We start from the raw sequence: 23,595 nt of genomic DNA, 5'->3' as shown, positions 1-23,595 counted from the left end.
GACAGCTCTGTCTTTAGATTTCCTGCCAACTGACTCTGCTGATAATGGTTTAAACACTCTCTGGTAGTGGGTATTTGTACATCTAACACTGTCACCTACAGGCAGCTCCGCCTGGGTCTGCAGTGAGTTCAAGGGCAGACCTCAAGGTGGGGTGTGTCCACCGCATGCTCTGCACAGGACATAGACGTCTGCTTCTGGGCTGTTCCAAACACTCCGTCCCCCACATTTACCTAAGGAGAAGATTTCCCACAGCAGCACCCCGTAGGACCACACGTCACTCTTGGTGCTGTAGACCTTGTCGAAGATGGATTCCGGAGCCATCCATTTTAGGGGAAGTCGAGTCTGGAAGACAGCGATGGGGCCTTGAGGATGCAAACTAAAGCAGTGTCCACACCCAGGGCCCAGGGGCCCCTGCACTTAACACTTAGGAAGAACCAGAGCAGCTGCAGTTTCCCCCACCAGAGAAAACCATAGAGCACATGGCAGGTTGCAAAGAGAGCATTAGAGGCATCCCCCAGCCTCGGGAGACCAAGCATGGCAAGTAGACTTCTCTGATACACTCAGAAGGTCCTTGTTCCATGGTTCTTAAAAAAGTTGCGTTCTTATGGTCCCCTCTCTGCCTACATAGGGACACTAAGGGTTTGGTAAAGATGTCTGAATTAGGAAATACCCTGAAAATTGATAAGTATTCCCATGAATTTTTTCTAAGGAGAAAGAGTCTGAAAGACATCCCTATGTAAAAGGACAGGTTGTTAAGCCTTGAACTTGGGGCTGGGAGTGACTCAGTGCTTGGTAGGTCTGAGGTTCTGGCTTCAGTCCCCATTCAATTTCCCACATCCCTGGAACGAGGGAAGGTGATTCCGTATTGAAGTTCTCCATTTAGGAGGCTCTATGCCCAGGTTTCAAGCATACGAACCTGTTCTGACAGCAGGGACCACAGAGAGTTAGCTGGGAGGTGGGGGTGGGGGTGGGGGTGGGGGTGGGGAAAGCAAAGCAAGATGTCCAGACAGTAGAGAGACAAAGACTGTGGCGGAGCCTAGAGATGCTGAGGTCCAGGACAGAGAAGAGGGCCAAACTGAAACCCAGGGGGAAACAGTCTCTGTAGGCCAGAGCTCCACTGCAAGCAGGGCTGTTTCCCTGTTAGAAAAAGAGCAGCTGAGGGGCTGAGAGGTGGCTCCGCAGTAAAGAGCTGGCTGCTCTTGCACAGGACATGGGTTCAGTTCCCAGCACCCACATGGTGACCACAACCATCTGTACTCCTAGTCCCAGGGGGATCTGACATCTTCTGGCCTCCATGGGTACAGTATGCATATGGCACACAGACATACATTTAGGTAAACCACTCACACACATAAAGTAAAATTTAAAAAGAAAAGAAACGGTAACTAAGAAGGGTTTCTGAAAGTGTGTTCCAGGGGTGTCCAAACAATATGATCCAGAAACTTGTTGAAAATGCAGATTCCAAGCATATTACCCTCCCCATTCTTCCGCTGGACCTTCTGAATCAAGTGATTTGGGGTGAGGACAGCAAGCTTTGGTTCAGAAAAGCTGCTAGGTGATGGGTATAGATCGTACAGTCTGAGAGCCCTACTGCAGAACAGTGAGGAGAGCCCAGGCATTATTATCTGAAGCCCTCCTGGCAGAGACCAGACAAGAGAGGACACGAAAGGTCACCCAGTAAGTGACAAATAACATTCTGTTCAAAAACAAATGGGGAAGAGAGGCCAGCATGAGCCAGAAGGGAGATGGGTCCCACGGAAGGCGTCCCTGGAGGTAAGCAGCTTCCTCGGTTCAAGATAGTGTGTACCCTCCCCCCTCACGCTTTCCGGATGTACAGACACCTGCTGAATCAATCATTGGGCTTTATCTGAGGGGAAGAGGCCACGCTGTTCTTTTCAGTGGGACATGGGACTCCCAGAGGGACGGTGGGCAGAAACTGATGTGGCCTCTGCAGGGCTCAGCTGGCTCCTTAGGCTAACAAGTCTCAGGGGATCCTGCTATCAGGACAGGTACCCAGCCAGGGATCAGAGACAGAAGGAGAAGAGTCCATCCTGAGAATTCTCGGGTACACAGCTCTTCTGGACTAACCTGTCTTCACAGAACCACATGGGCATTTGGGGGGATGACTGCTGACAAGCGTAAGTATTTGCAAGGGCTTTAGTCTGTGTTCTAAACACGGCAGGGTAGAAACGGGTCGAGTGAACACCCAAGCTCACTCACATCTCCTCTTCTCACGTAGTCAGGGTTCTTATAAATATCCCGGGCCAGGCCAAAGTCACAAATCTTCACCACATTGTTCTCAGATAAAAGGATGTTCCGTGCTGCCAGGTCCCGATGAATGCACTATAATAAAACAGTTATGTAATGAATGCACTTCCTGAATCCAGCTGCTTAATTTCTTGTATCCACTCTGGATCATTATTCTTTTTTTTTTTTTAAAAAAGGGTTTTTTTTGTGTGTGTGTATGTGTGTGTGTGTGTGTGTGTGTGTGTGCGCGCGCGCGCGCGCGCGCACGCGTATGAGTACTCGTGTGAGCACGCATACACCATGGCATGCATGTAGAGGGCAACCATGGGAGTTCCTGGGATCGAACAAAGCTCATCAATTTGGCAATACCTTTACCTGCTGAGCCAGCTCACCGGCCCTAGTATCATTATTCTTAGTTCTAAGTTCCATTTTATATGTGGTAGAGACAGCATCTCTCAGCTCACTCCCAGTCACCATAAGTACAATGTGCTTCTTGTGCAAGTATGGGGTCCAGGTGGCCCCTGACATGTCCTAAATCAGCCAGGCTCCTGCTCTATGGGGAGCATACTGGCCAACCACACTGCAGTCTGAATTTTGCCGGTGAGTGAGATTTCCCCTGCGGCCTCTTACAGCCGATCTCTGGGAGCCGTGGTTTGGGGGTGCTTTGCTGGTTTTGCTGTCTACCTTGTTTGCTGTTGTTGCTGTCTTTAAGACAGACTCCTGAGGTGTGGTGTATGCTGACCTGGAACTCACCCAGGTTGGCATGTAACCAGGGATCCTCCTGCCTCAGCCTCTCAGGTACTGGGATGGCCATGGCTTGGCTTGAGCTGAGGGTTTTTGAGAAGCCGCATGTGGGTAACTGAAGGTGGCTTCTTCATGAAGCCTGGAGAGTTTGGAAGTGTGCCAGAAGGCATCGTGGAAGATAGCACTCCTGGGTTTGTGTAGTCCAAAATACCCATGAAGACTCTACCCTTAAATTCTACCCACAGGGGCCCAGGGATCACCATCCTGGTACCTCTCCATATCAGAGCAAATCAAGGTTATTGTGGTAATGTCTATTGTTACAGTTAAGTACATAAACAAATACTGGAAAAGTAGCTTCACAGCAGAGGTGTGATTTCAGGCCTCACAAAGAGACAAAACAGTAGCAGAATGCATTTTCAAATATTTTACCATTAAGTTATAAAAATATATTCAACCTGATTTAAACATATTGTATTGAGACTTGATGTCATTAACATATTTTGGTTAACATATATAATTTGTATCTTTTCAGACGTTGTTTTAAAAAAAATCAAAATAAAAATGGGGAGTAGAGAAGAAAAATGAAAGGTACATGTGTATTCTCTCTTACATGTACATTCTAAGTTTAATAACATACATACAAACAAAATTTATGTAAAGCAAATGCTTCTGAAAAACTCAAAACCCCTCTTTCTCTCTGATTAAGAAAGTTAAAGAAGTGGCTGGAGAGATGGCTCAGCGGTTAAGAGCACTGACTGCTCTTCCAGAGGTCCTGAGTTCAAATCCCAGCAACCACATGGTGGCTCACAACCATCTGTGATAGGATCTGATGCCCTCTGCTGGTGTGTCTGAAGACAGAGCACTCTGTATGTGTGTATGTGTGTGTATATATATGTGTATACATGTACGCATATGCATATATAAGAGATTTGCAGTGTTAGTAAAACATTCTTTTTTTTTTTTTTTTTTTTTTTTTTTTTTTTAAATAAAGCTAAAGGATACAGAAAAACTGTAAAGAGATGGGCTGACCTTTCTGGAGGACAGAAACTCCATGCCTCTTGCCACTTGGAAACTGTAGGAAATCAGGTCTTCCATGGTGAGGGGTTGCTTGGAGAGCTCACTGTAATCTACTGAGCATTACAATCTGGTAAAGATTTTTGTGGCGGCACCAAATCCCAGTTTATTGAAACAATATTCACAAAGTATAAGGCACACCAACAAGGACACCACAGTTCACTGACAAGAGAATTTGAGTCTCAACAGAACATCAGAGATTTTTTTTCCAGGCTGCGGGGATGGGGGGAATGGGGTGGGGGGGTGGGGGGTGAAGGTTAGGGGAATGGATATTGGGTGGAATGGGTGTGACCTGGTAGGACAGACCAAGCAGAGAGAAGCGAACAGTTCCTGTCAAAATTAGCAACAATGTAGATAACTGTTTGTTCAAATCTTAGCTCCCCAGAACTTCACCCCACTCCTTAAGATGTTTATTAGGGTAATAAATAAGAAAGAAAGAAAAGAGTGACATGTCCAGTATGTTGTAAAAATACCCCAGGCTGGAGGCCAGGGAAGAGTGGATACAAACCCTCATCTCCTTCCAGGTCGCTCACACTTTTATCTTCCTGGGAGCCGGAGCTGGTGAAGCTGTCACTGCTGTTGACACTGTCTAGGCGGGGTTTCTGGTCCTGCTCCAGGTCTGGCTCTAGGTTTTCTTTCTTGGGCTCCATATGCAAGGCCGCATCCTTACCACAGACAAGAAACATGGGAGTGAGAGGGGCCCAATGCAGACATGGCTGTCGTCTGGATTGGACATGCCACTGGGCCCTGAGTGGACACGGGGTGCTGGGCATTTATTTCCCAGGCTGTAGGATCTTTTGCACTCTTGCTTGGGCTCCTAGTGGATACCTCAGATCCTAGCAACTGATAAGTACCGAGCACTTGTGTGAGCTATCATAGACTTCCTCAATTTCCCCAAGAGTTTATGTTATTTTATTAAATAATTGTCAAAAATTGTTTGTTTGTTTGTTTTGTTTTATAAGGCGCGGGGGTGGTCCGAGACAGTGTTTCTGTGTAGCCCTTGATGTCCTGGAACTCAGAGATCCGCCTGCCTCTACCTCCCAGCGTGGGGATTAAAGGTGTGCTACCACCTCATGACTTCTTGTTGTTGTTATTGTTTTGAAAATAGATTTATTTTATTTTTATTTATGTATATTCGAACATGCATTCGGGTGTCCATGGAAGCTAGATAACGTCACTGGATTCCCTAGAGTGGGGTCAAAGCAGGTTGTGAGCCAGCCAATATGGGTGCTGGGAACAGAACTCCAGTCCTCTGCAAGAGCAGCAAGTGTTGGTTCTGAAGAGTTAAGTTATCAAAGTCACAGCTAATAACTGGCAAAGGCTGTAATGTAACTTGGGCAAGCGCCCAAGTCTGCTTTTCAAACCACATGCCGTGTTGTTTGAAAGGCAACACAGAGTTTGATACTCAAGGCGACAAAGAGTTTGATACTCAGGGTGTGAAAATCCCTGCAGAGACTCAAGTTCCCAATCCCTCTGATTTCCTGTGGGAGAGGAAAGGAGGGGAGGGGAGGGGAGGGGAGGGGAGGGGAGAGGAGGGGAGGGGAGGGGAGGCGCTGCACCACTGCATCCTAACATGAATAGCAAAGGCCACTCACTCTGGACATCAGAATCTCTGTTTTTTTTCTGGTGTTTTCCTCTGCACTATGTAGCCTTCTGGTTCCTCTATTAATCATGCCGTCTTGGGCAAATCCTCTTTTTTTTCCCCTGTATTTTATTTTTCCCGTCTAAAAGGCACTATATTACAGTTTGTAGCTCGTAGGAAAGGACTTCCATGTTCTACTGTTTCACCTTCAATAATTCATCTGCTGCTTGACACTAGAAACATATCCTGTCCAGTGGCTTTCAGGACGGGGCTGTGTGCCCACATGTACCCACATGTGTATATACCCACAGGGGCTGGTGCACCCTACAGCCTGGCTTCTGCGAGATGGCAAAACCTAGACAAGACGTGGGAAGGAATGAAGTTCAGCAGGAGGATTAACCAACCTGTGCATCCTGCCTTGACTTTTCTGGGATGTCACTAAGTAGGAGTGGTCCTTCCACTAGAGGGTGCCCGGGAGCAAGCAGGAGACCCAGCAAATTTTAGGAGGGACAGCAGTAGGCAACACTGTGATACAGGGTACAGAGGTTCCTACACCCAGAAAAGAGACTCTCCTGGGGACACACCCCATCCAAACATTCCCTCCTGCCAGGTTCCTGAAGGGAGTTTTGCTGTCTCAGCTCTTCCCAAATCCTGTTTGTGATTTCAGGAGTGAAGGGAATTCATACTGCGAGTAACCCACCCCAGACACCTTTCCCTCAGGGCAGGTTAAAAAGCCAAACAGTCAAAGAGAACACCATTTTTCTCTCCATGAGGCAGCCAGCTTTGCTCAGATGGGAGTCTGGAATTCTATTCTCTGGAAACTTACTGCCTTCTTCTTCACACCTTCCAGAAGCTACCTTGTGGAACCTGTCTCCAGGTTAACCTACCCTTCTGACCCCAGGTCAGCAAGGCTTATCAGCAACTCTCCATCAAAGACAGGTTAACTTAGTGGGCTTTGGGGACTAGGGACAGCATACTGGGTTGATCACAAAGAGTATTTAAGAGTCTTGACGGATTTGGGCTGTTCCTCTAGCTTTCTTTCCTATTCTTTTAGGTTCCAAATGTGACAGACAGTCATGAGTTTTCCACAAAACACAGCTCCACCAAGTACCACAAGGAGGCAAACCATTAAATATAGCCCCAAAAGGAAGCAAGCTCTTCAAAACAAAGGACGCACAAACCCAAACGGTCCATCCTGCCAAGTCCCTGGAGTGTTCTGAGGGCTTAGCGCTTCCTGATCCCAGTCTAGGACATCAGAACTGACAGGAATCTGTGCTGCTCTCAGCTTGGGGCACCACTGCACCCCTTATTTAGTGGGGTTCACAGGAAAAGGTCTAAAGCTGGAAGTAAAGCAAGAGAGGTCTTTCTCCTCTCTTCATCTCGTGGTTACTGTGTCCTTAAGCCAATTTCTTTATTACATTACTGTATATTTGTGTTTGTCTGCTTGCGTGCATGACTGAGGAAGCCAGGGGGCAGTTTGCTGGAGTTGGTTCTCTCCTTCCAGCTTGTGGTTCCAGGGATCAGACTCAGGTCATCAGGCTTGGCAGCAAGCGTCTTTATCTAGCCTGAGCCATCTTGCCAGCCATTACTGATTTCCTGACTTCTCTGGCCACATATATAGCAACGAAGCACCAAGTACCTTTAAGATGCCAATTTTTGGAAAGCCAGGTATATAAGGGGGAAAATATAGCTGGGCATGGTGGTGCACACCTTTAATTCCAGCACTCAAGAGGCAGAGGTAGGTGGATCTCTGTAAGTTCCAGGACAGCCAGGGATACATAGTGAGACCTTGTCTCACACAATGGAATGGGAGAACATGTGGTCTATTCTCAACAGTCTGGTGGGACACCTATGTCTTTGATAAAATCAAAGAGTGGGCCATCTGTCCAGTATTTCTTTGCTTTTTTGTAACAGGGTCTCTCTCTCTCCATATATATGTATATACTTATTTATTTAAATTATGTATATATGTGTATGTGTGCATCTGAGTATGTGCATATGAGCACAGGCACCCTCAGAGAGTAGAGATATCAGATCCCCTGGAGCTAGAGTTACAGACAGTTGTGAGCTATCTAACGTAGGTGCTGGGAACTGAACTCTGGACCTTTGGAAGAGCTGAAAGAGCTCCTAATCGCTGAGCCGTCTCTCCAGTCCTGGTTTCATTCTATTTTCCAGGCTGATGTCTGACATCTGGGCTCACACAATCCTCCCATCTCAGCCCCCCATTCTCAGCATGTAGAATTGCAGGCAAGTACTGCAACATCTGGCTGTATTCCGTGTATTCTGTGGTCTCTTCCCTACATAGCAGAGATGGGCACCGTTCCTAGAAGTCTGAAGGTTCATTCAACTATGTAGATTAGTTGTATTCAATTGACCTTTGCATCTGTGTGTGTGTGTGTGTGTGTGTGTGTGTGGTGTGTGTGTGTGGTGTGTGTGTCTGTGTGTGTGGTGTGTGTCTGTGTCTGTGTATGTGTGTGTGTGTGTGTGTGATTCTCTCTGCCTCTGTCTCTCTAAGGCAGGGGAGGGGATAGACACAGGGTCTTACACTTACACGTGATACATAAGAACTCCCGGCTGAGCCACACCCCCCTCCTTCAACATCCTAGTGAATCAGAAATGACAAAAGAGGACCACTGAATGCTTAAGGGAAAAGTTCGTTTTCTCAACGGTCTCATCCTGGCTTCTATTATTAGCGTCACTTAATACAAGGAACTGGAGAGCAAAGAGTCTGACTGATTTGTTCAAGGTCAGGTTTCACGAGAGACTCAGAATTTAAACCTGGAAAGTCTGGTTATAGAACCAGCGAGCTTGTGTGCTCCTCACAGATGCTGGTGACTGGCTGACACTGTCAGCCTGGAGAGGGACAACAGTGGGACTACAGAGCATACCGCAATGTTTGAATCCATGGTTTCTTCTTCAGAGTTGGTGTGTTCTTAAAGACTTATGTGTCCCCCCCATATCATTTGTTTGTTTTGTGTGGTGTGTGTGTGTGTATGTATACAATGTGTGTGTGTGTGCGTATGTGGTGTGTGTGTATGTATGTGTATATATGTGTGTGTATGTGGTGTGTATATGGTGTGTATGTGTGTGGTGTGTGTGTATGTGTATGGTGTGTGTGTATGTATCTGTGTGTATGTTGTGTGTGTATGTGGTGTGTGTGTATGTGGTGTATGTGTATGTGTGTGTGTATGTATGTGCATACATGTTGTGTGTGCGTGCGTGGTCTGGGGATCAATGCTAGGGCCTAGTACCATCCAGGCAAGTTTCCTACCACTGAGCTTCATTCCCTCCAATGTTCTTTTTATTCTGACACAGCTTTATTTAGTGGGTCAGGAAGGAATGACTCAGTGAGTGCAGGGACTCCCTGGGAAAGCAGAGAGACCTAAACTCCACCCCCAGTGTGCATGTAGAAAAGAGGCCTTAAGCTATGCAGTGGTTTGGCACACCTGTAACTCCAGTGCTATGTGAAGTGGAGGCAGGAGGATGACCAGGGCTTGCTAGCTGCCAGCCTAGCTCCAGGTTCAGTGAGAGACCCAAGCTTGAGGTAATAAGGAAGAGACTGACAAAGCAAGACTCCAGTATCTTCCTCTGGCCTCTGTGCATGCACCTGTGCACACACCACACATGTGCATTCACACACATACAGAGATACACACACAATGCACATATATGTATATACACACGTACCACACATGCATACCATATACACAAATGCATACACACACAACATGCACATATACACATACACGGCACACACACAAATATACGCATACTACATGCACACACATGTACACACAACATGCATACACACAGACATATCACATACACACACCCACATACACACACAAATACATGACAACCACAATAATAAAATAGAAGTGGGAGAGCAATAGACTAGCAAACAAATGATTTCTAGTTCTGGCCCATCGCTGGTCTATCAGCAACTAGGCAAACCATTCACTTGTTTGTGCCCTAGTTTCTCTGGTAAGTGAAGCTACATACAGTCACGGGTATGGCTTGGAGAAACAAGTACATAAAGTCCCATGCAAGGATGAGGATCCCCAGTGTCTACAGAAATTCTTGCCAGGTATCCCCATCACTGAGGGAAGGTGGAGGAAGCTGGATTCCAGAGGCCCATTGGCAAGCCAGGCTGGAGGAAACGGCCAGCTCTGTGTTCAGTGAGATGCCCTGTCTCAAAAACTAAGATCCCCACATCAACTTTTGGGATTCATACATAGGTAAAGTGTGCCTACACATACATATGAGTACACACACATAGACACACATACAACACACATACACACATATATACATACATACCAAATACACAACCACACACACACACACACACACACACACACCTCTTGTGAGGCAGAGGCAGATGGATCTCTATGAATTGCAGGCCAGTCAAAGATACATAGTGAGACTTAACTCCCACCTGACAAAAGAATTATATCTGCCCGTCTATGTGGCAATGCAAGTGCTGCCATTAAAAGTAGTTCTACCTTTAAAATCCAGGTCTGGCTAGTTTTTGTCAGTGTGACACAAACGAACTAGAGTCACCTAAGAAGAGAGAACCTTAATTGAGAAGCTCTCTTCATCACAGTAGCCTGTGGGCATGTCTGTGGAAGGATTTTTTTTTTTTTTGAGTTTTGATTGTTGTAGAAAGCCTGTTCACAGTGGGCAGTGCCATCCCTAGGCACGTGGGCCTGAGCCATATAAGAAAGGCAACTAAGCAAGCCAGCAAGTAGTGTCCCTCTGTCATTCTTGCTTAAGCTCCTGCCCTGCCTTCCCTCAGAGATGAACTGTGCTCAGGACACATGTTGGGAGCCACAGTGAGCCTGTCAGCATTCGCCATTCCAAGATGGCGTGGACATCGTGTCCTCCCCACTAGAAAACAATGGATTGTGCGGGTGCAAAAAGGCAAAAGCGCGCCAAAAGTCACTGCCCATCCCGGGGGCGTATTATGGGTAATGAGTGAACAGCCAATCAGAAGTGAACACGTCACTCTAGGGTGTATTTAAGCTGTGCCTCTTCCTGTCTTTGGTCCTTCCGCGGTCTTTCCGCTTCTGCTGTTACAAGTAAAGCCTCGTTTGTAGTAATACCTGATCACTGCCTCCGTGTCCTTTTTCTTGGGCAAAGGGGACACGAGAGGCACGCGGAACAGACACATAAGCCACAGCAGCAGAGAGTGACCAGGGTGAAGCCTTACCTTGTTGAGACAGAATAAGTCGCGTTTGCTCTTGAGGTAGTTGGACAGGTTTCCATATTTGCAGTATTCCACGATTACCATCAGAGGCCCTGCAGCCCAAACAGCACATGTTCAACCACACCAGGTCTGACAGATGTTCCACAGCTTCTGGTCAGCCCCCGAGACCTCAAACCAACCGTTTTTATATGTGTGGAGCCTGAGAGTGCACCTGAGACTAGAGATCATGAATCAGCGACTGGATCCAGCCTCTGTGGCACGAAAACGGGCCTTGTTAATATAACTGAGAACACGGCCCTGTTCCAATAAAGTTTTATGAACACAGACATTTAAACGTCACAGAACAAACTACTCCTTTTCTCTTTTTCCCCCACCCTGACTATTCAAAGAGGGCAAGCCAAGCTGTGCACACAAGCTGCTTGCCCTCTTCCTACCGTTCTGCAATGAAAAACAGTTTGAGGGGAAGGAAGCCAATTTGTATCAAGGGCCTTGGGTGGCACCATGGAAGTCTCCTTTGTCTTGCTCCCTGCTTCCCCAATAGCACAGGACTACTTCTGTTTGAAAGTGGGCATGACCCCTGAAGTCCAGAAGCTAGTGACCAGCAAACCCCACAGGCCACTGTGAGGAAAGTACCAAGGCAGGTACCTGCTGTCTCTTGAAGTCTCCCTGAGGATAGAATGTGTCCCTCTGGTAATGTGATCTTTTAGTCACTATCCATATTTTACTGGTTTTTGAATCCTGCTAGCACCCCCTCATTCCTCAAGGTTCCAGAAAGGAGGTTGCTTGCAGAGCTGGGGTCCCCACCAAGGAGCAGGCCTCAGCTGCCCAGCCTCAGATGCTCACATCTCACAGGTACTATGTTGAGGTAGACAGAATGCTGTCACTGGGGCAGGTACTAAAGAAGGCTTATGCAAGGTCAGAAGCTGGAGGGTGGGGTTTGCATGGTTCACTAGGACTCCTTTTCTTTCCGGCCTCCCAGCCTTAGCTCCTTCTTCTACTCCCCCACCCCCCTTCTTTTTTTACACATGCCCTCCACCGATGCTTTCTGTGTTGGCGAAATTGAATTGAATTGAATTGAATTGAATTGAATTGAATTGAAGACCATTTATGTGCACTACTCCTTGGCACTGGCATGACTTAAGTATCCGTTCCCACCTATACCCAGTATTCACCTTGCCACAGAGGGAGAAAGACCAGCAAGGGCATACTGGGGCTCAACAGTCTACAGCACAGCCATGCTCCTGTTACCTGTCCTGAGAGCTGATCAGAAAGGAGGGGCCCCTCTGCTTATTTCCTATGTTACCGCCTCTTGGGATTCCACTCTGTGGGGTTGCTGGGAAGCAAGTTTAAGAGGTGTATAGCCTCTTAAACCTTTACCCTCTCACGTTCAACCCCACCCCCACCCCCAGTCATCCTGAGAAGAAAGGCCCTCCATTTGACCTAGAATATCTAAAAGGGAGTGGCTTTCTTCCAATGAAGGACTGGGCGTGGTATCCTGGGGGCTGGGTGAGTTGAGAGCTCCCCTCTCAGCAGGACAGGTGGTGCAGGCCTCCCCGGTCTCCTTTACCTCCTTGCTTGGTGCAGGCTCCCAGGAGGTTGACCACATTCAGATGATGGCCGATGTGAGTCAGGATCTTGAGTTCCGTCATCAGAGCTTTGTACTCACTGGCTGTGGCCCCCTCTGTGTGAGAAGCAAAGAAAAGTCAGGGCTCCGGGACAATGGGGCTGCTTCCGCCCTGCCCTGGAGGCTGCATGCCTGCCCTCCTTGTTTGTCCTTGCTTCATTAACTTCCCCACATTCTGCGAAAGGCCAGGCCGCCAGACTGTTTTTATTCCTCCTACCCTCCTGAGCCAACATCCTTTGCATTGCACCGAGGCCCCACTGTGTTGCCGGGGTTAGTCACCGGACGTTTCCTTTTGGTGGACCAGGCTGTGCTGACAATGTGCTGACTCAGAGCTGGCACCTCAGACCTCGCTCTCCAGAGGCTTTCCTTCTAGCAGAAACAGGTGAGGTAAGAACCCTTCAAGCAGGGGGTCCACCCACACCTTCCTTCTTCTCATTCTCCTTTCTAGGGAGTCACAAGGAAGGAACGGGGTTGGGGGACTCGTAAAGACCTTTGAAACGTGTTATTTTCTCTTTAGACCCCTTCACGCCTGGAATTCAAGGGTTATCTCAGGCAACAAGAATTCAAGTTATCCAGCTTCTTTTTTTCTTTTAAATGTGTATGGTGTTGTGCCTCCACCATGTGTGTGTCTGGTATCTGTGGAGGCCAGAAAATGGCACCAGCCAGAACCCCCGGAACTAGAGTTACAGATGGTTGTGAGCTACCATGTGGACACTTGGAATGGAACCCAGGTCCTCTGCAAGAGCAACAAGTGCCCTTAACCGCCCCCACTTTAACTTCACGCTTGGAGACGGCCTTTGTCAGTCCAAGAACCAACAGTCTACACTCAAGACTGAGTCCTGCCTGTTCTTGTTCCTAGTATTCATTCTTGAGGTATTCATAATCTTAGTTGTTTAAAGAAAATACTAAAAAGTATTCCTGTAAACTAGTCCAACAGTATGAAGACCAGTGAAGGGGCGTGTGTGAGAGCGTGTGTGTGAGAGCGTGTGTGCATGCATGTGCATGCTCACCTGTGCACGTGTATGTGTCCGTGTGTGCAGGTGTGTGCATGCCGGTGGTCCCCACACAGCGGCAGAGCACAACTCTAGCATAGGCAAAGTTAAATAATAAGATAAATAATAAAAGACCAAAAAGCGACATAAGGAGTCTGAGATGCTACAGTAAAAAGGGCAAGGCACTCTCATCTGCTTCCCTTCCTGGAAGCAGCCACGGTCAACAGTGTGAGCTTCAGACCTTTCCAGGTGCACTTATAAATACCCACTGAGGGCTAGCTCAGAGGCTCAGTGAGTAAGGAGCTTGCTGCTAAGCTTGATGACTTGAGTTTGATCCCTGGAACCCATGTGTGGAAGAAAAGGACTGACTCTTGCAAGCGATCCTCTGACTTTCATCACACACACACACACACACACACACACACACACACACACACACACACGCAGACATACACACTGATTGATTCACTCCTCCTTTTAATATCAGGAATTCTTCTCCTTCCTTTTCTCTTTCTTTCTTTCTTTCTTTCTTTCTTTTTTTTTTTTTTTTTTTTAAGCTTTATTTATTTTTACTTTATGTGAGTGCTGGGTCCTCAAGGACAAGGACAAGAAGTGCTTGTCACCTCTTAGTCATCTCTCCAGCCCTCTTTTCATTCCTTTTAATGGACTAATGCGTTTCTTTTGACATGTATAGTCTTCAATTAGGTGTGGGTCTGTCTGTCTGTCTGTCTGTCTGTCTGTATCTGTGTGTCTGTCGGTCTGTGTGTCTTTATGTCTGTCTCTGTGTGGATCATCTAGGCAGGTCCTGTGTCTGTGTGCATAAGTGCATGCCAGAGGACGAACTCAGGTGTCATTCCTCAGGATCTGTCTACCATGTATTTTGAGTCAGGGTCTCTCTATGGTCTAGAGCTTCAGGGAACTGAACTCAGATCTTTATGATTATATGTTAAACACTTCACAGACCAAGCTATCTCCCCAGCCCTAATTCATTCATTCATTCATTCATTCATTCTTTTTCTTTTTCTCTTTTTTTCCCTATTACAAATAAAGCTAAACCAGAACACCCCAGCATGAGCGTGCACACAGGCAAAGGTTTCTGTGGAACAGAGTCCTGGAAGTGGGTCAAAAGTGTGTACACTTAACATTGTAGTAGATATTGATATAGTATTTTATAAGATGGAATATTTTTTTAATAATAACCAGATTAACTCAAAGTCCTAGTGGGGTAGGGCTGGCTTACAGTGTCTGCTCAACAAATATGTTTTGGATAAATAAACACCATGATTACTTTCTTCATTTTGGACATTTTTTTCCAAGTGGACGGTTTTTCCAAAACTCCAGAAAGTTTAAGGCTATGCTTGGGGACACACTGAAAGAGCTTTAGACTGTGCCCTTTCTTTGACGTCATGCTTTTTTTCTAGTTCCCCTGGAATGGAAGTAAACTACCTTAAGCAAGAAAGCTTGGGGGATTGTTTTTATTTTATTGAAGGAATCCTATGGCATGGGTGTTGTGGAAACCTTTTTTCTGTCAATGCTGACAATGGAAACAAGATGCCTTTATACGGATTAATTTATTCTTATTTTATGTGTATGAGAGTTGGCTTGCATGTATATATGTGCAGTGCATGTGTGTGTGGTGCCTGTGGAGGCCAGGAGAGAGCATTGGATCCACTGGAATCGGTGTTACAGGCAGTTGTAAGCTGCCATGTGGGTGCTGGGAACTGAAGCTGCATCTAGCCAGTGCTCTGAATGGAAAAGCCATCCATTCAGCTCTGAGCTTACAAACAGATTTCACACATGATTTCTGGATTACATAGAAGAGATTGGCTTTGAGAACAATCTCAAGTTAGAACCTTCTCCCTTATAATTTAACAGTCCCTGAAGATGGCATCCCTGTTTGGCCAGGAGAAGAAGCCGGGATCTGCAGCTTAGATGTCTCAGCCTTTCTGAGCCACTTTTTCCTGTCTGCAACTTGGAAGTAACTCTGCACTTCAACGGGGTAGTTGACGGAAAAGATGGTGCCCAGTCTGATGCTTTCGCAGCAGACGACCTGCTGATGTCACTTCTTCTCAGAGTCTAGGGGTAGAGGACAGTGGCATTCTCACAGAAAGGACCACTCCCATCTGGTATGCAACAATACAGGATGTACATATAATGTGTAGTGACCTAATTCAGTAACATTTCCTTCTCCTTAACTATTTATTTGTTTGTTGGTTTGCAGTGGAAGCTTTTAATCTACTCTCTTCTGGTTTCTTGATATATATGATATATATGATGGGGCTGGAAGGTGGCTCAGTGGTTAAGTTCCCAGCACCCACACTAGGCACCTACCTCATAACCACCTGTAGCTAGCTGCTCTAGTTCCAGGAGACCTGACACCCTCTTCTGGCCTCTGTGGGCACATGCATGAATGTAGTGCACAGACAAACAAGCACACACATATTGACATAAATAAAAATAAGCACATATAATAAATTATAGTGATCATAGTCACCCTATGTTCTTGTGTTAGTATGTGTGGGAACTCACATGCCAAGGCACATGTGTGAAGGTCTGGGACAATTTGTAGGTCAACCCCTCAGTCATACAGGTCTTGGGGATCAAGCTCAGGTTGTCAGGCTAGACAGCAAGGACCTTTTAACTGATGAGCTATCTCACAAGCTCACCGGGTTGTGGAATACATGTCCAGTGTGAGTTATGGTTGATTGTCCAACTTCATTCCTTTAAGGATGCTTCTCTGGTTGTTGCTGATGAACCCTGCCCTTTTGAGGTGAGAAACGTGTTTACACAGGCAACTAGAGCCTGGTGTCAATGGAGTAAGAAGTACACGACTTTGCACACCTCTTCTCTCAGGGAGTCTGAGCTGTGTGCACATGTTCCTAGGTCACAAAAAAGAATCCCCTAGCAAAGCCTGGTGGAGACACTAAGGAGGTGGAGACAGCAGGATCTGAAGTTGAGACCAGCCTGGGCAACATGAGAACCTTTCTCAAAACCGAAACCAAAGCATAAAAATTCGCCCACCATCCTGGAGACTGTGGAAAGCCCCGAAGTGGTTTACTTTTGGTCTGCTCCTTCTTGACTTTGAAATCCTGATCTAAAGCACAGTGTGACTATTTCATCCCACGTGGAAGAATGAAACCTTTTCACACTGCAAAGGACACATGATTCTTCCAGGGTTTGGTATATACATGCCTCCTTGCATCTTGCTTCTAATCTGTCTGAGGGTGGCAATCGTAAGTCACAATGAGATTTCAGCCAGCAGCCTAGGACTGGTCTCTGTTTCAACACAAGGCAACTAGAGATGGAATTCCTTTTTTTTTTTTTTTTTTAAATATTATTTAAAAAGAAGAAATGTTTTCTGGGAAGGGCTTGACAGCATCATAGAATAAAAATTTTGATCAACCAGTTTTCTCTAGGTTTTTAGTTTTCCTTTCTAGTGAGGGCAAACCCATGCTGAGCCCTGGGGATTTGTGAAGTGCGCAGTTTCCCGGCAACCACAGTGAACTCAGACCACCGCAACTACAACCTTTTGAACCGAGGACTACAGTAGATCTAAGTCCTCAGGTGTCTGGTCTGGGATGTGAGAACAGAAAGACCTTAGGATGACAGATCATTTTCCTATAGACGGTTCTCGATTGTTCCATTGACCAAGTGTATGCTGAGCTAGTGTAGCTGACACTACAGTCCTGGTACACAGAAGCCCTGGCTGCAGAGAGATAGCTCGTTTGTTCCTGGGGTACATGAATCTTGCCCCGACATGGAGGGTGCAGAAAGGTGACAGGTGACTTCGAGTCAGGCCCTGGCGCACAGCACGTACCTTTCAGCATCTTCACAGCCACAGTCCGGCAGGTGGGTGACTTCTTAATGCCAAATGCAGAGGCTTGAACTACTTTCCCAAAAGCCCCTCTGCCGAGCGATTTGCCTACAATAGAAGAAGGTCTTGGTTTGTTTGGGAAGCCAACAGTGAATCTGAGTCTTTTCCAGGAAGGAAATGCTGCTTTGTGTGTGTTATGCGAGGCGTACATCTTTGAAGGGGATTCTGCAATGGACTGACCCCAGAGGAGGTGTCCCTTCCTCTGAACTCATTCATCTGCCTCTGAGCCCACCCCCTCCCCTTCAACCCAACACATCCTTCAAGACTAGTGTAAGCTCCTAGAGCATTCAGTGAAGGGAAGTAGCCATTTCCCCTGGCTGTAAAGTCTCTCAGAAGGGAGAAAACACCAAACCCAGGGAGCTTCTCTCTGTTTCGTGACTAAGATGCTCCAAGCCCTCTTTCTTGCCACTGAAGTCATTCCCTAGATTTTCTGTATAAAGGATGAATGGTGGTGACCACTGTTGGCGTAACAATGCCTCGGGTCTTAAGCATAAGCACTTGGTTGTTTCTCAGACTTCTGTGTCGGTCAGAGCACTTCCTGGTAGCTCTTACGCTGGTATACGACCATCCCGAGCCCTTGTGGTTTTCAGTACATGAGCCATGCAACATAGGTAGTCATTTGCTTCAACCCCAGAGAGGTGATTACCAAAAACTGTAAGAAAGCAGGCTGTCTTTGTGGTGCCCGTTAGGTTTGCCGTAGTGACTGTTAATGCATGGCTTCCCCCACTCCTGAATGAGCCAACTTGACTCAAAAAGGGAAGGGTACCATCTGAACCACTGAGTCCCTGGTAGGGTAACTGGTACAAAGGAGGCCCTGTCCGGTTACAGCAGAGTGGAGAGCCATATTAGGACTGGTGGGTAGTGACTAAGGAGCCCCATAGGCTGGAGGTCAGGGGGCTGAAAGCCCTTTAGGTGGAATATCCCTGGAATTCTTTAGTTCTATTCTATTTGGAGCCCTCGTTTGCACAATTAATAAGCTAAATAGGGCCTCATAAGAAAGAGGCTGTTCCTAGCATGATATACAGCAAAAGAGTAAACCATGAAAGCCAACTTCTTTCGACTCTTCTGCACTGTGATGCATCGTTAGGGAAGCAGGGCAGGGGATAGAATGTCATTGGCCAAAAGTCAATTCTGCCAGTTAGGATGTCAATGTAAGCCTTCTTCGCCATCCCAGCCTCCTCCCTCAGACGGCCCTGCGAATAAACCTTTGCTTTATTAGCCTTCCTTTCCCGAGTTCCTTCCCCCAAAGGATGGATGGGTGTGTGTGTGTGTGTGTGTGTGTGTGTGTGTGTGTGTGTGTGTAGATAGGGTACTGGCAGGTTTTGTGTGTCAACATGACACAAGCTGGAGTTATCACAGAGAAAGGAGCCTCCCTTGAGGAACTGCCTCCATGAGATCCAGCTGTAAGGCATTTTCTCAATTAGTGATCAAGGTGGGAGGGCCCACTGTGGGTGGTGCCATCCCTGGGCTGGTGGTCTTGGGTTCTATAAGAGAGCAAGCTGAGCAAGCCAGGGGAAGCAAGCCAGTAAGTAACATCCCTCCATGGCCTCTGCATCAGCTCCTGCTTCCTGACCTGCTTGAGTTCCAGTCCTGACATCCTTTGGTGATGAACAGCAATGTGGAAGTGTAAGCTGAATAAACCCTTTCCTTCCCAACTTGCTTCTTGGTCATGATGTTTGTGCAAGAATAGAAACCCTGACTCAGACAGACAGATAGATAGACAGACAGACAGACAGACAGACAGACATTCTTTGTGACAAAGCACTCATCATGTCTGAACCCTTGTCCATTTATGCACGACTGTGCCTTGCTGCAGCTTCAAGTTGACTGCTCTCCATGAGAGGCATCCGGGCAGTTTCAGTGATAAGTCACCACAAGAGCTGTCTCCTGGGACATGCTCTGCTCAGCAGGGCCACACCAGGAAATGACAGGTTTTCCAAAGTCAGACATGTACAGCTGGTGACTGCTGAACATGATTCTTCTAGAACATGCAACAGGGACAGAGACGCAGTCATGCATCCTTCCATGTAAAGTGGCCTGAGCCAAATGAATTCTAAGTTAAAATGGAAGCGTAACAGTGGCCCCCAAAAGTGCTGTGTGTCAAGGTTGGGTTGGGGAGAGATCCTTAGGGGTCTCCTGGCTTTCAAAACAAATGGTGTATTTTGGTTGAAGGTTATTCTTTGCTTTTCAGAGTAAAAGAACAACGTTGTCTTTTAGGTGCATTCTGCCATCTGATGAGTGTCTGGAGCCCAGGAAACATTGGGATAATCTCTCCACACACTCCAGAGGCTTCCTCCAGTGTCCACCCCTACATATTCTCTTCCCAGCCATCCCTTTCACATTCCATACTTTGCGTTAACAGGCATTTGGGGGTTCTGCTTCCATCAGTGGGAACAAGTTGGTCTCACTGGGCTGCCCCTTAAAAGGACATGATGCTTTCACAGGCTCTGTGATCGTCTCGTGCATTGGAATCTGACTTCAGATCCCTGGTTCTAGTTCCAGTGAGTGACTGGTTCACAGTGGACTTGACCTAGCCTGAACATTTTCTTTCCCTGGAATTCTTAGTGTTGTCTGGAATGCCACCACTAGTTTAGAAATGTGTTAGGTCACTGTCATGCAATGCAAGAGTCCTGGAATGGCCTCGATTGAGTCCCAGCCACTCTAGGGAGAGGGCAGGGCAGCATGAACTTGGCCCCTATTGTGTCTTCAGTATGAAGTGTTCTCCATAAATTCAAGTGTTGCAGGAGAGCTTACTCCAGAGCTGGTGTTGTTATTTTGGGTGGAGGTGGGGGGCCTCTAGATACTTTAAGAGGTTGGCTGAGCTGGGGGATATAGGTCACAAGGAGAGGTTTTGTGGGGGTATGTTATCCATTGCCCTTGTCTGCCTGTCTCTCTGCTTCCTGTCCTCTGTGAAGTGAGGAGCAGCCATGACCACGGGCTTCTGACACCATGATGCTTTGCCTGAGAACGATGCCAGGCCACCATGGGCTGAACTTCCTGAAAACATTGTCATCATCATCATCATCATCATCATCAACAACAACAACAACAAATCCTTTCCTTCCTAAGTTTCTGTTAGCTACTCTAGTCACCATGACAGAAGCTACCTAATCGATGCCACCCCTCCTTGGCAAGCAAGGGAACTGGTCATACTGGCTGTGGTAATTGCCTAGCTCCAAACTTCCTATGTGCTTTTCCATGTTAGGCAACTTCTCCTGCACATTGCTTTCTAATAGAAACCTTCTATTTGTCAGACAGTATCCTGTACATTTATGGGAGCTGAATCCCCTCCCAGGGTTAGTAAGAAATCGGGCAGGAGTCAGGAAGTTGTCCATGTCCTCCCACCCCCTAACCCCAACTCTTGATTTCCACAATTATACTAACAATATCAAGCTCCAACTGAACAGACACGTAGGGGAACTTCCAGTGTGCCTCCTACAGGGCTGGACACTGTAGCTAACAGAGAAGACTAAAACACTCCTTGGTTTGTGTCTTCCTTCCTCCCTCCCTTCCTTCCTTCCATTCTCTCTTCCTTCCTTCCTTCCTTCCTTCCTTCCTTCCTTCCTTCCTTCCATTTTCTTTCTTTCTTTCTTTCTTTCTTTCTTTCTTTCTTTCTTTCTTTCTTTCTTCCTTCCTTCCTTCCTTTCTTTCTTTCTTCCTTTCTTTCTTCTCAGTATAACACTGCCCATCAAGACACTTTTCCCTCTCCACCAATCTAGATATAACCTTGGCCCCTTTCTTTGCCAGCCACGATTTCAAATCACTTTGTCACTTCTTTGGCTAACAGAAGCCAAGGCATCTGGGGCCTCCCCTCTCCCACGTTAATAAGAGGAGAGCTCCTCCCGTCTTGTCGCCACACTGTGCACTAAAAAGCTTGATGCCCTTTCACTCTCATCCAACAGAGACACTCAGCTGGACACCAGCCAAATCCCAGCTGAGGCTCTCCACATAGCAAGCCCTCACCAAGGAAAACCTTCCACGGGGAAAGCCTTATGAAATGTGATTCTGTGAGTTCTCTGAGCTCAAGGGAGTTTTAGGGACAGAGGAAACAGCCTAGGGGGACGTGCTGTGGATTTAAGTGAGTAGAAACGAAGGGACCAGGGTGGGTTGGGCTTGGGGTGGGGGTCAGGAGTTGGCAGGGAGCTCTCATGGATCCCGTCCTAGAAGAAGTATGTTTAATCCTAGCTAACAACTCTGGAGAGCAACATGGCCTGAGAACAGCTCCTGATTGTGGGAGAAAATGGTGCTGTTCTCCCTGCCAAGGTCACCGTGGGGCTCAGCGAGCTGCCTGAACGTGCAGTCTCGCAGGAGTTCATCGACTGTGTTCAACGTTTAGTAAATTTTCCCCCAGCTCCCCACCCCTAATCCCAACCAGCCTTGTCTGGCTTTCTCCAGCTTTTAGCTGACTTCCAAGCTTTTCCCCATGAGCTGAACAGGACCCTCACTGATAACTCCCCTTTCCTTGTGTAAGCAGAATCATTTCAGCCCCAAGAGAAAAGCAAGAAAAGCTGTTTTACCCCAACCCCAGTGCAGCTTGCCTGGGAAGAGAAGGGCCACACCATCAGAACAGTTCACGCTCTTGCTCTGAGAGCGACAAGCCCAGAGAACTTTGGGCTCACAATCTGTTTTCCTAGTTCCAACCACTAATGACTCTGGCATACACCGGATCAAGTGGAAAACTTTCAGAAGCCATGTTCTAGACATCTTGGGTAGGAGTCATTGAGGCTCTTGATTGTTTTGCAGCACCAAAGCTGGAGATAAGTGTGCATTGTGACGTCTGAGCCAGAGGAACTGGGGGCAAGCCCAGGGGCCGGCTGTTTACAACATGCTCTACCTGGAAAAGACGTCTCTGCTCTTCAAAAGTGAAACTTAAGTGATCCCTGAGGGCTGGACCACAGCATACCAGGAAAGTCAAAGGCCGTCTTACAATGGGAGGGTTTGCACAGACAGTTTCATTTAAGTGAGCCTCACTCTGGTGAACTGTTCTAGGCAACAGGTATCTAAGTTCCCAGTAACTTTGCTATCTTAGAGCATCTGGGCTTGCAAGCCTTGAACTCCCTTCCTCCTCCTCCTCCTCCTCCTCCTCCTCCTCCTCCTCCTCCTCCTCCTCCTCCTCCTCCTCCTCCTCTTCCTCTTCTTCTTCTTCTTCTTCTTCTTCTTCTTCTTCACTTATCTACTAGCTAGAGACTAAGCTAGGAAGGATGAGACCTTGGTATTTCTGGGGCTTCTGCCAGCACCTGCCACTCAGTAACTATGGAACCACATACAGGTGTTTCTTGTTGCTTTGTCCTTTTGTCTCAGCAACAGACTACATTCCCTCTGGTCCATGACCCCAGCCAGTAGAAGGGCAGCTGGAAGGAAGACTCCCAAATCTCGCTCTCTGTTGATTTCTTAATCCAAGTGTTTTGTGTGGGGTAGGGTTCTCCGATGGGCTTGTGGATCTGCCACATAAACACCTTACCTAGTTTAAGTCTCTCGCGCGCAAACTCCCACTTGCTGGCATCATAGGGCAGCCGTTCACACTGCTCATCCAGGGGGACTTCATCTGGGTCCATGATGATTGACAGGTAGTCCGTCTTTACTTCAGTAGAAGACTGAGAAATAGAGACAACACCCCCAAAGTTACCAAGAAGAAAAACCTCAGTTTTTCAGTTTTCAATACTTGACAACATCTACTGCTTTGCCAGATCAATTGGCCAGGTACAGAGGGTCCCCTGAAAACAAACACACACACACACACACACACACACACACACACACTGTGGTGATTTAAATATGAATAGCCTTAAACAATTGAAATGTAAATTTAAAAATCTAATAAAAACCACAAATAAAAAGACAAAATGTTTTTAAAAAGAAAAACATATGAATGGCTTCCATAGGCTCACATATTTGAATATTTGGAAAGGATTAAGAAGGAGTTTTGGAGTAGGAGGTGTGTCACTGGGGGTGGGACTTTAAGGTTTTGAAAACCCAGGCCATGCCCAGTCTCCTTTTTCTGCACTATCAGCTGCTGCTCCACCGTCACACCTGACTGCCACCGTGCTCCCTGCCATGATGGTCATGGATTCACTCTCTGACACTGTGAGCAAGCCCCCAGTTAAATGCTTTCTTTTAATAGTTGCCTTGGTTACGGTGTCTCTTAACAGCAATAGAACAGTGACTGAGACAGCCACGTTGGAGTGTGGTGTTTCTGGGAGACAGCTCTTTACTTTTCTCTCATGGCATTGCCAGAGCAATGGCATCCTA

At 47.0% G+C, this 23,595-nt stretch overlaps 1 protein-coding gene across 2 annotated transcripts in view; it reads right to left on the bottom strand.

The window, feature by feature from the left end:
• Positions 1-23,595, bottom strand: part of Flt1 (fms related receptor tyrosine kinase 1) — a 161,927-nt gene that overhangs the window by 18,317 nt on the left and 120,015 nt on the right. The window contains exons 17-24 of one of the 2 annotated variants that reach the window (XM_076923906.1): positions 22,808-22,940; positions 17,290-17,394; positions 12,424-12,537; positions 10,860-10,948; positions 4,574-4,730; positions 4,021-4,121; positions 2,221-2,343; positions 231-342 (exon numbers count right to left, since the gene is read on the bottom strand). In XM_076923906.1, coding sequence (XP_076780021.1) covers positions 231-342; positions 2,221-2,343; positions 4,021-4,121; positions 4,574-4,730; positions 10,860-10,948; positions 12,424-12,537; positions 17,290-17,394; positions 22,808-22,940 — 934 coding nt within the window. The remainder of the gene's footprint in view (positions 1-230; positions 343-2,220; positions 2,344-4,020; positions 4,122-4,573; positions 4,731-10,859; positions 10,949-12,423; positions 12,538-17,289; positions 17,395-22,807; positions 22,941-23,595) is intronic. The other variant, XM_076923905.1, reaches the window with a different exon arrangement.

This window comes from Arvicanthis niloticus, chromosome 24 (assembly GCF_011762505.2).
Source record: "Arvicanthis niloticus isolate mArvNil1 chromosome 24, mArvNil1.pat.X, whole genome shotgun sequence".
Lineage (NCBI taxonomy): Eukaryota > Metazoa > Chordata > Mammalia > Rodentia > Muridae > Arvicanthis > Arvicanthis niloticus.
The sequence above is the reverse complement of the archived record's forward strand: the minus strand, read 5'-3'. Positions and strand labels throughout refer to the sequence as shown.